Source organism: Odontesthes bonariensis, chromosome 9 (assembly GCF_027942865.1).
Source record: "Odontesthes bonariensis isolate fOdoBon6 chromosome 9, fOdoBon6.hap1, whole genome shotgun sequence".
NCBI lineage: Eukaryota > Metazoa > Chordata > Actinopteri > Atheriniformes > Atherinopsidae > Odontesthes > Odontesthes bonariensis.
In genome coordinates this window covers 9773905-9787747 of record NC_134514.1, presented here as the reverse complement: position 1 = coordinate 9787747, position 13843 = coordinate 9773905, and the positions used below count along the sequence as shown (strand labels likewise).

Genomic DNA, 13843 nt, shown 5'->3' with positions numbered 1-13843 from the left:
CCATTGTTTTTGATCTCCATGACATTATGTTTCGATTGTTAATATCATCTTTTGCTTTTCTGCATTTTCCTCCGCTCCGGCTCGCAGTTATCCAGGAGTTATCCAGCGGCATGTGAATTTAGTATCTACTGTTCTTTCACATTTCCCTGCAAACAATGTGCATTATTCATGGCGGTAGAATTTGCCTTTTCATGTGCATGCCTCTTAAGCTTGCGTGGCTTCACGGTGGAGTGAAAAGTATCTGTGAGGATGAACCACTGGGCCTCCACCGAGAGAACTGCTTAAGGCTAATGGCATGAAATGGGTCTGTCCTTGAAATGTGAAAAAAAGAAAAGAAAATAACACTGATATGCATTTTAAACAGTGTGCTTGAGGATGAGCATCTTCCTCATGTTTGCACCCTGTTTAGATATTTATTTCTTGATTAGAAGCCAATAAGATGTTAATCATTAAGTCAGTGTGAATTCCTGAGGATTGCCAGGGTTGGATCTTATGTTAATCAACCCAATTAATGCATGAGGACAGTGATACCTGTGAAGTGGACTGCAGAGGCATCATCCCCTTCTGTGGTTTTAAGTTTGTTCAGTAAATGAATAAAACATCTTGAGGCAATACTTAAGTTATTTCAGAGTTCACACGGCACCTGATGAGATGTTTGTTTATCTGAACTCAACTTGAACTTCCTCACGGCGACACTGGAAGTGTTTCTGTTAATGGGGAGAGATTTTTACATTAAGCGTTGGACAGAGCGCGTTAATGCTTAAAAAATGAATTTTGCCAAGCTCAGACTTCTATTAAGAGTATCAATTCGGAGTTCTTTAAGGATTCTGTCGACCTCTTTCAAATCCTCTTCTTTTTCATGTGGACTAGATCCTCCATCGTATTGGCTCAGGTTTCATCAGTTAACGACACAGATTCCACACTCTCTTAAATCTTTTCAAACTATTATTAATTTAAACAGAAGCGCTTCACCCATGTCCCTCTTGGCCAAAATGTGAAGTTGAGTTCACTAGTCATCTGCTAATTTTGGCACCAATGTGGATTAATAAGGAGGATGGGAGGAAGCGAGAGAAATGGAGCTGACAGTGAAGGAAGGATGGAGTCAACTGAGGGCCCTGCATATACACTTCTGTTATATACCGCCTCTTAGAGATTGCACAGTAAGACTATAGTTTTACATGGAGCTGCTTTTTCTACTCCTCCACACATCTACCTGGTTATGACAAGAATAATCAGACACAAGCCCCTGCGGGGGCTGATAAAGATGCCCACACCATTCATGTTTTATTTAACAACTTTTGCTTTTAAAGTCTGCGCAAACTTCTTTTCTCCTGTCGTATTAACGTATGTGTCAGTTCTCCAGCTTCCTTGTTACTGAGAGATGATAAAGTCTCTATATCCTCCAAGAATGCATCACATCTCAGACTGTGGATGCACATAATTAGATGAAGCCAGCAGAGCATCGTGGTTGCCTGGTAGCCTCTGGAGAATACTGTGAAACTGTAACACCCCGTGTTTACAAATGTGTTGGTGGCTTATTGTCATCTCCTTAGACCTCTCTGCCGTATCCTTTTCTGCATCAGGTTTTCCACCTTTTCTCTGGATAAAAAGACGAAATGATCAAATTAAACTTTCCAGAATGGGATTACAACTGAGATCTTGAGGCTAACTCTTTATCGTCAAATACAATTTGTGCATCAGTTATCAGGTTATTTAAGCCAGATGCTAGATTCTTTGGGGAATTCCCATTTACTGTGTTCACTCCTCGATGCCTTTCTGTATTGTCATAAGGTCAGCACTTACAAAAGTTGGGTGAAACTGTTCAATACATAGGCGGTGATCATAAACAGGGGTGCACATAAGATTTTTGGTCTGGTTCTCAGGGGGGAACCTAGGGTTGTTGCTTGGTCCTCGCATTTTAAATCCATTTTTTTCCGCAACCCACCTCACGGGAGGAACAAACTAGAGGGATCGGTGGATAATGTTGGCATCAAAAGCTGGATGACTAAAGTTTTTGGTTTCTGTGTAAAAGGCGCCGTTTGTCCGCCGGAGTGGGATTTTCACGGCATATTCTGCACCACATCTCTGTGCGTTCATCATTCGTTTGAAGCCAGATGACCTCCTGCAACCGACAACGCGCGCTTCTTTGGCGGTTCAGATTCAGTCTGACATTTCTGTGGCATTGTGGAGGAACGCCAAAGTAATCGCTTGATGGAGCTCGCTTCTTTGACATTTTGAGGACATAGGCCTATCCTGCACCACAGATGGCGTTATTATCTATCCCCAAATCTCACACAAACGAGCGTTACAACGTTTTATCTGGCGCTTTTTTTGTTTTGGTCGCGCATGAGCACCTGCGCACCATTTATGTGCACCTCTGGTTATAATTACCTGTGCCAATGTTTTATAAAAATATGTCAATTATTTTTATACCAGCAGTAAGATATTCCAATGAACGCCCAGGTCATTACCAATTAATTTTACAAAACAGGTGTTGATAGATTAGATAATGTGCAGGTTCCATCTCTGCAGATGGAATAAAACTGTGTGAAGGAAAAGTGCATTAAAGTTGTTGGAGAATCATGGCAAAAGTGACCAGAGCAATATGATACAAGGCACCCCTCAAGACACACAAGGGGGGGGTCCCAAATGAATTGAGTGCTGCAGACAAAAAGTGCATTAAATTGATATTTCAGGAAGCTCTGGCAGAAAATAATGGTCCTCCGGTACGATGTGAAAAGTCTGTTCAGAGGAGGTCTTCATGGGAGACTTGCAGCTAAAAAGCCATTCCTTTAAATGGAAAAGGAAGGCACAAAATCACACTGTGGGGCTTAAATGTTTGGGTCTTTTTTTACTTCTACATAAATAACAAAATCATATTATCACACAAATCCTACCAATAAGTTGATGAACACGTGAAACAAAATAATAGTAGTATAATAGTTGGTTATTATTTGTGAAAATGAACCAGTAGCCAAATTATTGCACCCTCTGGAAGTGGCAGCTGGTTTTAAAATGAAGACCAAATCAGTTCATTGATGATCGGGGGTGTCGTCAATGTTCTGTTTTTATAGTGTGAAGTATGAATGTGAAAGATTTGTTTATGTTCAGCACACAGAGCAGCAGTTAAACTGAATAACTGGGAGTTCTGCCAGGAAATGGTGAAACGTGATGAAATGGTGACGGTTCCAAACCGCCTGAAACTGCTTCTTTCATGGAGATTGGTCCCAAATTCATTCTGTCGCATGACAATAAGCACAAACCAACCGGGATCTTATGAGTTGTGATTAAAGTGACGTGTACTACAGAACTCTGATCTCAACATCGTGAAGTCGATCCGATGAGGAGACAAACTTTGAGAGTTTGATTATGGAACTCGAATAACTTTTTAATTATTATTGAATGCAAAGCTACTTTTTAGTGTTCCGTGTTGGATTTAGCAGGTTTATGTTGGTGATGCTATTTATCTTTGTGTTAATTTGCAATAACAGAAGATCTACTCTGCTTGGTATAATTTTCCCCCTGCTAATAGGGCCTTTTAACAGAATGTACTGTTCTCTTGATGTGGCTAAAAGTGCTGCAGCTTTTTCTCATCTGACTGAGCTGACTCCTTGATCTGTTTCGCAGGGCCTTTCACGAGATTATTGAAAATCAAGAGCTGTTATTGAAGGAGAATTTATTCATTTAGCTCGACAGAAACTTTAAAATAGTCAAAGACTAAAATCCCCCCAGTGAGGAAACTTATTTCAGGTTACCCTCCTTAGGTACATGTCACATGTTCAGTTTTGTTTGAGTGTAATAATGTCAGAGATGTAATGCTAAGAAAGGGTGATGAATATTTAGCCGCTTCAAAACCTTTTGATAAACTTTGCATGCATCAAAGGGGTCGTCTCCTGTGACAGTTTGGCAAAGAAATTAAGCTGAAGTGAGGAAGAAAAAGAAAGTGAGAGAAACATAGCAGGCTTGTGGCAAATGATCAAAAGATGTTCATTTCCATCTCGGAGATCTAAGGCCTGACGTTGATGAGCAGGAACTAACTTAAAGAAATAAAACTGTGACAGGATGCAAAGGACCTGCCTCACACTTTTATGTACACCTATAAAAGCTCAGCACATGCACAGCAATTGTAAATCCTCAGATAAAGTCTGCACACTGTGTGAAGCACGACTCCATTTGGGATTTAGATTTTATATCCTTCCTGTGGGTTGGGAGATCATCTTTATATATTTTAATGGGATTTTTTTTGGTTCCAGTTTTGTAGAACAACATTTTGAATGTACCTTTTCAAGCCGAGTTATACTTATACTTCTAAACTGAGGAATGACACCATTTCTTAAAAGTTTTTCATTTTCCTCACTTTGCGCCTGTATGCATTGGGTTTTGTTTTGTTTTGTAATGACAAAATTGGTCCTTTTTAAGAAGAATGTGTCGGAAGCACAGGAGCGTTGTTAAGTCTGAAGGTTCCGATTTTACCAAAAATAAAACCCCAACAGAACAGAAACAGAAGTCCGAGGCTTGGTTAAACATCCCAGTCAGGTTGGTATTGTTACCCAGCCAGCCCCTCGATGTTTGCCTAACATTCAAACTACATGTCTACAGAAGGGCTTACAGCCAGCTGATACTTGTTAAGTGAGTAATGGAGCCAAACAGAGACATGACTGGAGAGTTAAAGTGATAGTCGGGCAGGCTGCTGGGGTCGGGAGACGAGTGGATATTCCAGCGACGCATCTCATGAATCCTTTATCAGTGTGTTTGAACATTGATCAGTGTGAGCATCAGCCCAAAGGCTGGACTTTGCTCTTGAGGAGAGAACAAAATCCAAAATCTCTCCTGCGAACGAGCTTTGAGGCAATACAAGAACTTCATGAGAAAAAAAAGAGAAGGACAAATCAAGTTTGCAAACTTTCTACCAACACAAAACTTCAAGGAGAAACTACTTTTCTTCCTTCTCGTGTCATTTTCTTTTGCACCTTTTAAAGAATTAGAAATGCTTCTGTTGTTCGGTAACCGCTGTTGCCTAGATATGAAATGGGCCTTATGAGTGTTGGTAAAGTGGTAAACACCTACTCTTAATGACTAATCAGACAGCTGCAGAAGCACAGCAGACATCTTCAGACAAATCCCATTAGACACATTACCCTAACGAAATAAAACTTAAGAGAAGTAAAGCCCAATCATTTAGCCTGATAAACCAGCCTAAATGGATTGGATGTCTAATTTAGTCTGGCTCCGATCAATGGATACAACGGAACATTGTTGATGAGCACAACCCGTTGTCTTTCAAACCGTGTCTGTGCCTATAGGCCAACGCTCTGACCAATCAGCGCAACTGACTGTGACGTAGTAAGCGCGACAGAAAGCTTTGGTGGGAGGGGACTCTTCCAAAACTGATGCCAAGGCTGAATCAAACGAGCGCTGTTCCATTGCCGCCGCCATCTTTCTTGTTGTTGTAGCGTTACCGGGTATTTATATACCTATTAAATATAAGGATTTATGAGATGTTCTTACAGTCTCAAATAAACCTTACCTCGAATTTAGGGGCACCACCAACCTAGGTTTTGACTTAATTTTAAGTCACAGTCAGGTCGGAAAACTGTTCGAAATCTTACGATCCTTGTGTTAAATTAATATTCAATTAATATTCAGTCTCATATCTCGCTACTTTCGTGAAGTTCTCGTTTGGTTGGACAGACATTACGTAAAGAAAGCATACGACACAATCTGTGATTATAACATATATATAGATATATGAGCTGTTTATTACAATGATATGATCTTAGACATGAACCTTTAAACAAACAGGAGATGCATGGAATATGGGTGATTATATAAAACACTTAGTGAATATAAAATAAAATATGGGGAATGGGAAAATACTGGATTTATTCAAATAGTTTGGGTTGGCTGACTATTTGAATCTAAATACTGTACTGACATTTCGGATTAATTTATCATTCTGTGAAAGCCTCGAGACATCCATCAAACCCACTTTAAGGTGAAAACGGGTCGGTCTTACTGTGCTGAAGTTCTGTTCAGTCGTTTCGGACCAATGGTAGCGGCCACGCGGGTCCGAGGGGATTTCTCTTCCGCTCTCTGGGCCTTCCTGGCTGTGGTGGCTGACTTTAGCGGACTTCTCAGTTGCTTCTTTCACCGGGAAACGGGCACGATGATGTCGAGGGCTTTACTGTGGGATGATCAAATCCATCGTTGTGTCAGAGTTGGTCCGTTGCTGCTTTCTCTGATGAAGTGAACTTAAGTTCACAGAAGATTAATAAAAGGTTGCTTGGAGTTGGCTTTCTTGGTAGGAAAAGGTGATGATGGCGTGAAACAGCGGAGATTAGGACGTGCGACGTAGAAGGACGTGGATGGCGAGGGACGAACACAAACACGTAAAACGTGCATCTTCAGAGTATTTCAATCTGTTTCTTTGTTCGGATCTTTCTTTCTCGTCTCCGGGGTCTCACTGGGTTCTGGAGGGTCTCCTCCGGTCGTCCGCTGCATCGTTATCCACACGTCCTTCCGCTCTCTCCTGAGATTATGGGAAAACTCCCAAACTCCGGCGAGCTCTTCTCTTCTGCTTATATCATCTCTAAAAGTCTATGAGCAGCTGTTTTCTGCTCAAATCTTCTTCTGAAACTCTGGGTTGGAACCCTTCTGGAACAAGATCCAGAGCACCAGAGGGCAAGCGCAGACGCCAGAAGCGAGCCAGAGCACCCGAGCGCCAGAGGGCAAGAAAGCAAGAGAGACTGTGTTTTCCGCGGTTCCGGGTTTTGACTCTCGGAGGCGGGGCTTACACTACTTTTTCAGCCAATGACATGCTTGAACTGTGTGCATGTCTCTGTAAGGTGATCTGTGCTAGGGGGATTTCTGGATTTAGACAAAGAACTGTGTGTTTCTCCATTACTCCCATCTCATAGAACATTTGTCTCGGTGATTCTGAAAACACCACATCTTGTTAAGATATGCAGATTAAAGATATAACATAGACTTGTAATATAAAGACATCAAAATAACACACATGATAAAGACAATTATGACTTTCAAAATTCAGGTGAATATCTATGAAATCGTGACATATGAATTGTGAATTACACAATGCTAATTTCTGTGTTAACAATGGGGACACTAAACAAATACCAAATAGATACCGAAGGGACATCGTTAGAAGTCACTAGCTGCATATATTGTCCGGTTCATATCCATTTTACTGAGTCCTTTATATGTTCAACTAATCAACACTGCAGACCACTAGGGGGCAATGTGGTTCCATCAGGCAGGTTGGGCATTTTCCACCAAAATCAGTTCTTTGTCAATATTTAAGCCAGAATCGTACAAATTGTCTCTATATGCGTCTTGTGATCAAGCGGGAAACCTGAAAGAAATTGTACACGGTTATCAAACACATTTAATATAGTTTAAGATTTGACTAAAAGTGAGTCTTCTTAGTTCATGTGTAGCCATCTGGTCGGATTCCTGGTGAAAAGGGGTGTTAAAGTGTCAACTTTCGAGTTATGGTCTAGATAAGATAGTAAGTCTCCCACTTTTCCAAGAGTGAGTTCGACTCCCCAAAAGCTCTTAAGGGTGTTGTAAATTAGGCAGTTTCTGTCTCTTTTTCCTTTGTGGAGAGAAAATGAAGATCTGGTTTATATCCACATACGTAAACATCCCCCACAGGAATGTTGGTTTTGTCAAAGTTTGAAAAACTCTTAATCCACACGGCACTGTGACTGTTACATTGTGCTTTCGCTGTCTATGTTCGCTTCCACTGCCCAACGTCGCACTGCTCTGTCGTCACTCCCTCAAAACCCCGCACCAGAACCCTCTGCCCCGCCCGCGTTGATTCAAAACACATCTCTGCGTTGTGATTGGTTTAGTTGCCATCTGCCAGATTCAGGGCAGTATTTTCAAAATGAAAAGTGGTTCGAGGCCAGACCCAACCGCAGGCAAAACATTTTGCCGTCCAGCAGTTGGCGCTGGTTTTCCAGGCTACCAATCATTCATTTTATTATTATTTAGTGGCTGGATTTGTGATGAATTGATTAATGATTCATACAGAACGTGTAGGTCAAAAAAGGGCGTGTCGTCATCAGTAGGGTCACCAGAGATGATGTGTTTGAGAAACTGGAACACCAACTAACTACTTCTTGCTCTGATCTGGAACAAACAAAATGTTTAACCTGATATTTCTCCATATTTAACTTAAGGATCTCATACAGCCTTTGAGACTGCTGTGCTGGTCACATAGATATGATTTCTGGATTCTGAGGTGCATCTTGCCCTATTGCACTATGAGTATTATGGGTTCCATCCATTTTCTATACCGACTTAATCCGATTCATGGTCGTAGGTGTGCTGGAGCCTATCCCAACCACCTATCAGGGGAAAGGTGGGGTACACCCTGGATGAATGAGTCGCCAGTGCATCCCACGGCCAACACGGAGACAAACGACACAAACAGGGGAGGTAAACAGAAGTGGAAGCTTCTCCCATGTAGAAAGGCCTAACACGCGAATGTGTATAAATGGTGCATTCAAGGGTAAAATACAAATAGGCACCAATTGAAACTGTTTTCCACATAGATCTCTATTATCGGGACTTTAAGGGTTATTCAACTGGCTAACTTCAGCTATTAGACTGAAAAATCTACAAGTTATAATTGTTGACGTACACGCAATAAAAGGGAAGGATTTCTCCTTCACATGCATGCTAATGCAGTGACTTATGTTGAAACATTTGCAACTTCCTCCGTTTCCAGTGAATCCAGCTGCAACTTCAGAGCAAATCTTTCTAAAGGCAGTTTTTGTGTGGAGATGAAGCTCTGGTCCTGGATGGAAATGTGAATAACTGAAGCATAACACGCTTTTTCAGTCTGTTTCAGTGACAGTTTTGTTGACATTATTTCACGTGGGTATCCCACTTTGTATAAAAATAATATGCTAATTAGAATCTCTTCCACTGATTGCTGTACCCAGACTTTGTGGTATCTGCCGCTCTGTGATCACAGTTTCATTTAGATTTTGTCACTATTTGTCACGCTGTCTGTTTGGTGGAAATAAAAGCTGTTAACATATTCCAAGGAAAGCGCGGTGGTAGCTTTTGTATAAACAGGTGCAGTGATTCATTCTGACTGTCCTTCCCTCTGTGATGCTCCTGCGTGGAGACTCTCCCACTGTGACTGTTTAATTAGGCACCAAAGTCTGTGTCAGTGTTTCAGCGGCGGACTGCTCCACTCCCTCGATGACAAACTGTTGCCAAAGAAAGACATCCACAGCCAGCTCAGATCCACTGATGCCGAAGGGTGACTGGAGGAGTTCAGGGCGTGATTGAACTGTTTACACCTCGGCTCGTTTTTTTTTTTTGTTTTCTGCTGGGAATCTCGCATCATTTATGTCTGCCTGCCTTTTCCTTTGGCGAAAATCTGAAGTGACTCATGGTATGACACTGTGAATATCGGAAGGATTGATCAGAGACTTCATTAGCTACACCTCTTGAAAATGATCCCCTCGTTAAGATGATTCCTCGTAATGTATAGACGTGAGGTATCTGCCATTTTGCAGGCTGTGTTCTGTCTGCTGCCATGTTTTTCCTTCAGTCTATAAAAGTCCTTTCAGATCAGCTCATGCCCTCTAACAGATCGCGTCTTCACAGAAACGCATATTTACAGCCGGTGCTCGGCCAGCGTTGAGACTATGAGAGACACATTTATTGCATCGATCGGAGAGCTCAGAAATTAAAATTAGAGGAGGCAGGAGGCCCCCCCAATTCAGGCAAGACTGCTCATTCGGGGTTTGTTCACTTGAAAGCACGAGATATGAGTAGAATATATTAGTTGTGTGAATTTTCAACCGATTAAGTCAACAGCTTAAAAAATTATGGCGCCTAAAATATCAGGATAAGTATTCGCTATTGAATAAAATGCTACAGATCAGCCCAGAGGCACAAGTTTGTTGTTTTAAAACATTCACTTTGCTGACTCTAGTGCCACCCAGAGGCCTTCATGGAGCTGCTGTGCCGTCACATTTTGATTGTACCTCTCTAACCTTCACTTTGATCAAGACTACGGTGTTTTGTCTCCAATCATTAGTTACTCTTCTGCTCACATGTGTGAATATCCCCCCTAAAAACCCCTCTGAGCCTCTTCTTTCTCTTTTTCTCCTCCTCCATCTCCTTGTTTGGTCGACCTTGATTGAGAGAATTGACCATGCATGACCATAAGGCACCGCCACCAAAGTGCCTGCATGTCTCACTTCTTAAGAAAGGACAAACGTTAGGATTCAGTTATCTGGAAATTTGGTGATCTTATTGATGTCATTAATTTTTAATTGTCTCTATTCCCTCTGTTTCTTTCTTTCGCAGATCTACATCCCCTGCAGAACAGCTCTTGTCCTGGCCAACGAGGAGATAGATTACTGTTATTAGGGGATGATTGTCTCCGTGGAGAGCAGGATTGAGTGTTAACAATCACCTTCATCTTAAAGTGTCAACCTTGCGCACCAGCCAAGCCTGCGTTTTGTGTTCAAGTCTTTTCCTAAACGGAGGGTAGAAAAAAGGCATTTTAAGCTTGTGTGCTTTCAAATACCATCTGCAACCCTAGACACTGTGTAACCCCATTTACTGCAGATTGGTCCATTTGGGAAGCGTCCAATCTAACCAGCAGCTAGATGCTAAAACTCAAAAGCCCTGCCGAGTCCATCCACCGCTAGCCAGCAGCCATTTAAAGGCTCTGTTGCATTTGGCATGTCATCTGAAATACATGACCGGCAACTGCGGCAGAAGGATACAGCCAGCATTCATTTCTTCCAACATAACAGAATAAAATAAGAGTATCTTAGTGTTGGGTATGTGAAACAGTTGATTTTGGGGGTTTTTTTTGTATTTTGATGAAGCACACAAAGAAACTTTCAGTATTAGTAACACTTGAGAATTGAACTCTCCGGGTGTTCGATCATTGGTGATTTATCTCTGTTCATCTGCATTGTGGGACATGTATAAGAATAAAGCAATGAGCTGCTTTGAGTTATTATGTTTTTCCTGAGTTTCTAAAACAGCTGTGTTGTAATGTTCAAATCTGTTATTTATGACTCTTATGTCACTTAGCAAGTAATTTACAGCTAAAGCACTAATAAAATCCCCTAATTTGGATTGTTCAGTTGTTGCATAACATACAAGCAACATTTTAGCTGAATTACCACATTTTGCCACTTTGCATTAAGTAGTAGTTTGCACCTGCGGTACGTGCCTAAAATAGTTGGTGCTGTGAATGTTACAGAACTCCTCAAACTAAATTCAACTACAATAAGCTGGAGCTGATAATCAGCACATCGTCTCATGTGAAACACAAAAGTATCACAGGTATATCGCACAGTTGCCTTCCTGTGAGTTCTGTGCTCATTAGGAACTGTCGCATTCCCTCGAGATCATTCCAGAATAACACAGAAACACCCTAAATTCACAGAGACGGCGGCGTGTGCCTCTTTCAATTGCCTTTAACTTTTGTGACTTGTGTCTACATACTTGAGGTTTGAACGTGTCAAACAGCAGCCACAGTGCTGTTTTGTGAGAAGGCTATTGATTAACTAAAATGAACAGAGAAACATCTCTGATGCTGGTTGACTCCTGAACTCACGCATTCACGAAATGTCATAAAAGATTGTTTCGCAAATTACTGGGATAAGTGATCTTTTTCTCCACCCTTCATCCTCCTGAAAGTCCCTTGTTGCTCTATGAATAGCTGTCTTTTGGACAATTTGAAGCACCCCGTGCATGCTTTATCAGAGCACCGTGGATGGAAGTGAAAGAAGATCATTTCAAATAAAAGCCAATTTCTTGATTTTCAGCCGAGGATACTGTGAGCCACACCTTAATGCAGAGATGTAGCATATGGCAAGCTGAGATGTGCTATGCCTGCAGCTGAAGGAAAACACATTCATATTCTATACCATCCCTCTGTTTGATCAAAAGTACCATGATCATATAATTTCTTCCATTTAAGCATTCAAAAAAAAAAAAAAAGAAACTTCTCCACCTCCTGATTCACTGAGGATAACTCTGCATACATTATAAGCAACAAGGTCGTGTCTCTGAATTAGTGTTTAATCACTCCTCATCTGACCCTCCGTCATTGTCATTTTACCACCGCCACAATGAATCGACTGCACTTGTTCTTTGGAGAAATATTGATGTGTAATACACTGTAACTGTCTCAGCATGTTTCTTTCATTACTACTAACGACAATAAATCAGTGTTTGTGAAGCCACGGGAATGTGGATGAACTGACTATGCTGTCTGACTGCTGATTCAGTCCCTTTGCAACTTTCAGGGAGTCTGGTGGCTTCGGCATCCTCCCCTGTGCACAGAGACGGTACCAACCTCGTGCTGTACGAACACAGCTTTGATTGTTTCACTCCAAGAAATCATTCTTATTGTGGATTTCCTTTGTAATGTATGACAGGGAGTCTAATTTTATTCAGAATTATGTTGGCGTACGTTGATAATGAGGCAAATTTTGAGAAAATTTGATGTCTGGTCTGAATCACAGTAGTCCACGGGTGAATTTATCATAACAGAGGTAATTAAGACCTTTCCTTCACATTTTCACTGAGAAATCTAAAAGAAGATGAATAACGTGGAAACAGTTTTGCAGGGAGTCGGGTTTTAAGAGCAGCTTTGGATGCATATAGGTGGCTCTTGTGTTTGTTTGTGTCTGTGTAGTCGGATGTTGCACCCGACTTAAAGCAGGAAAGCCCTCAAATCCTTGAGACGGTAAAGGAAGGAAACTGCTTTGCACTCTACACTGCAGAATATGAAAGTTTCATTTTCTATTTGGTGACGAGGGCAGCTGGTGCATGACAACACAGCGGAATCACCTCAGCAATTCCCACATCATGATGTAAGAGGGATGAAAGACAGCTCATCAGACTGTAATATTTCAATTACCATTTTCCAGGCGTCTGCACTTAGGCTACTTACACCACATTATGTGTCTTTGTGCGCCGGTATTAATGCACACTTCTTTAGAGCAACTGTACTGCAAAAAGCAGTTTGGGGAAATCAGAGTGTAGCTTTTGTTGGGGCTGTTTCACAGAGGTGCTGACTCAATTCTTTATGGAGTTTTTTCAGATCAGTTCTCTGGGGGTGTTAAAGTAATTGTGTGTGTGTGTGTGTGTGGGGGGGGGGGGGGGGGGTCATTATTTTGTCTCACTTTGTTGGGGATTTCATCTCACATGTTTTGGGTGCATATCTTAGAGCTGCATCGCACGTCTTGCTTTTCAGTCTCCTCACAATTAATGTATCTAATAAAGGTAATTGCCACAGCTTTATGTCCCTGCCAGCCAGTCAGCTTTCGGTTCTCATCCACAGCTACATCGAGTGTATTTGTGTTTGGCCCGTACGGATGTGTCTGATAGAGCACAAAGGAGGAGACGTGTGCTGCACATGTTATACCCTCAGAGCTTACTTGAGCACAATAACTATCTCACTGAAACACTGAATGTCTCAGATGTTCATGTTGGTGTGTGCAACCCCTGCAGGTATGAAATATCCATGTCATACAGTATACAGCTTGCAGTACAGTCCATGAAAAGATTTCACAAGTAACCCTGAAGTGTGCGCTCTGAGTTGTAACACTTTGTCGTCTTGGATTTCTTATTTGCTCACATGAATATAAATGCCTAAGAGGAAGTGCAAGAACTGGTATGACATGCACAAAGAGGATGTTGTCAGAGCCTGACCCATGAGACTGCACCAGTAAGGAAGGGTTTCATCTACACACACTGCTGCCCCTCTAATACAGAAATCCTGCTATGGCAGATGTCATTGAACGCAGCAATAAAGGCGGTCTGC

The 13843-nt window shown here is 41.7% G+C and overlaps 1 protein-coding gene across 1 annotated transcript in view; it reads left to right on the top strand.

Moving 5' to 3' along the window:
* gbe1b (glucan (1,4-alpha-), branching enzyme 1b) overlaps positions 1–11016 on the top strand; it is an 87495-nt gene extending 76479 nt beyond the window's left edge. The window contains exon 16 of the mRNA XM_075473049.1: positions 10357–11016. Coding sequence (XP_075329164.1) covers positions 10357–10419 — 63 coding nt within the window. The 3' untranslated portion in view covers positions 10420–11016. The remainder of the gene's footprint in view (positions 1–10356) is intronic.
* The last annotated feature ends 2827 nt before the right edge of the window (positions 11017–13843 follow it).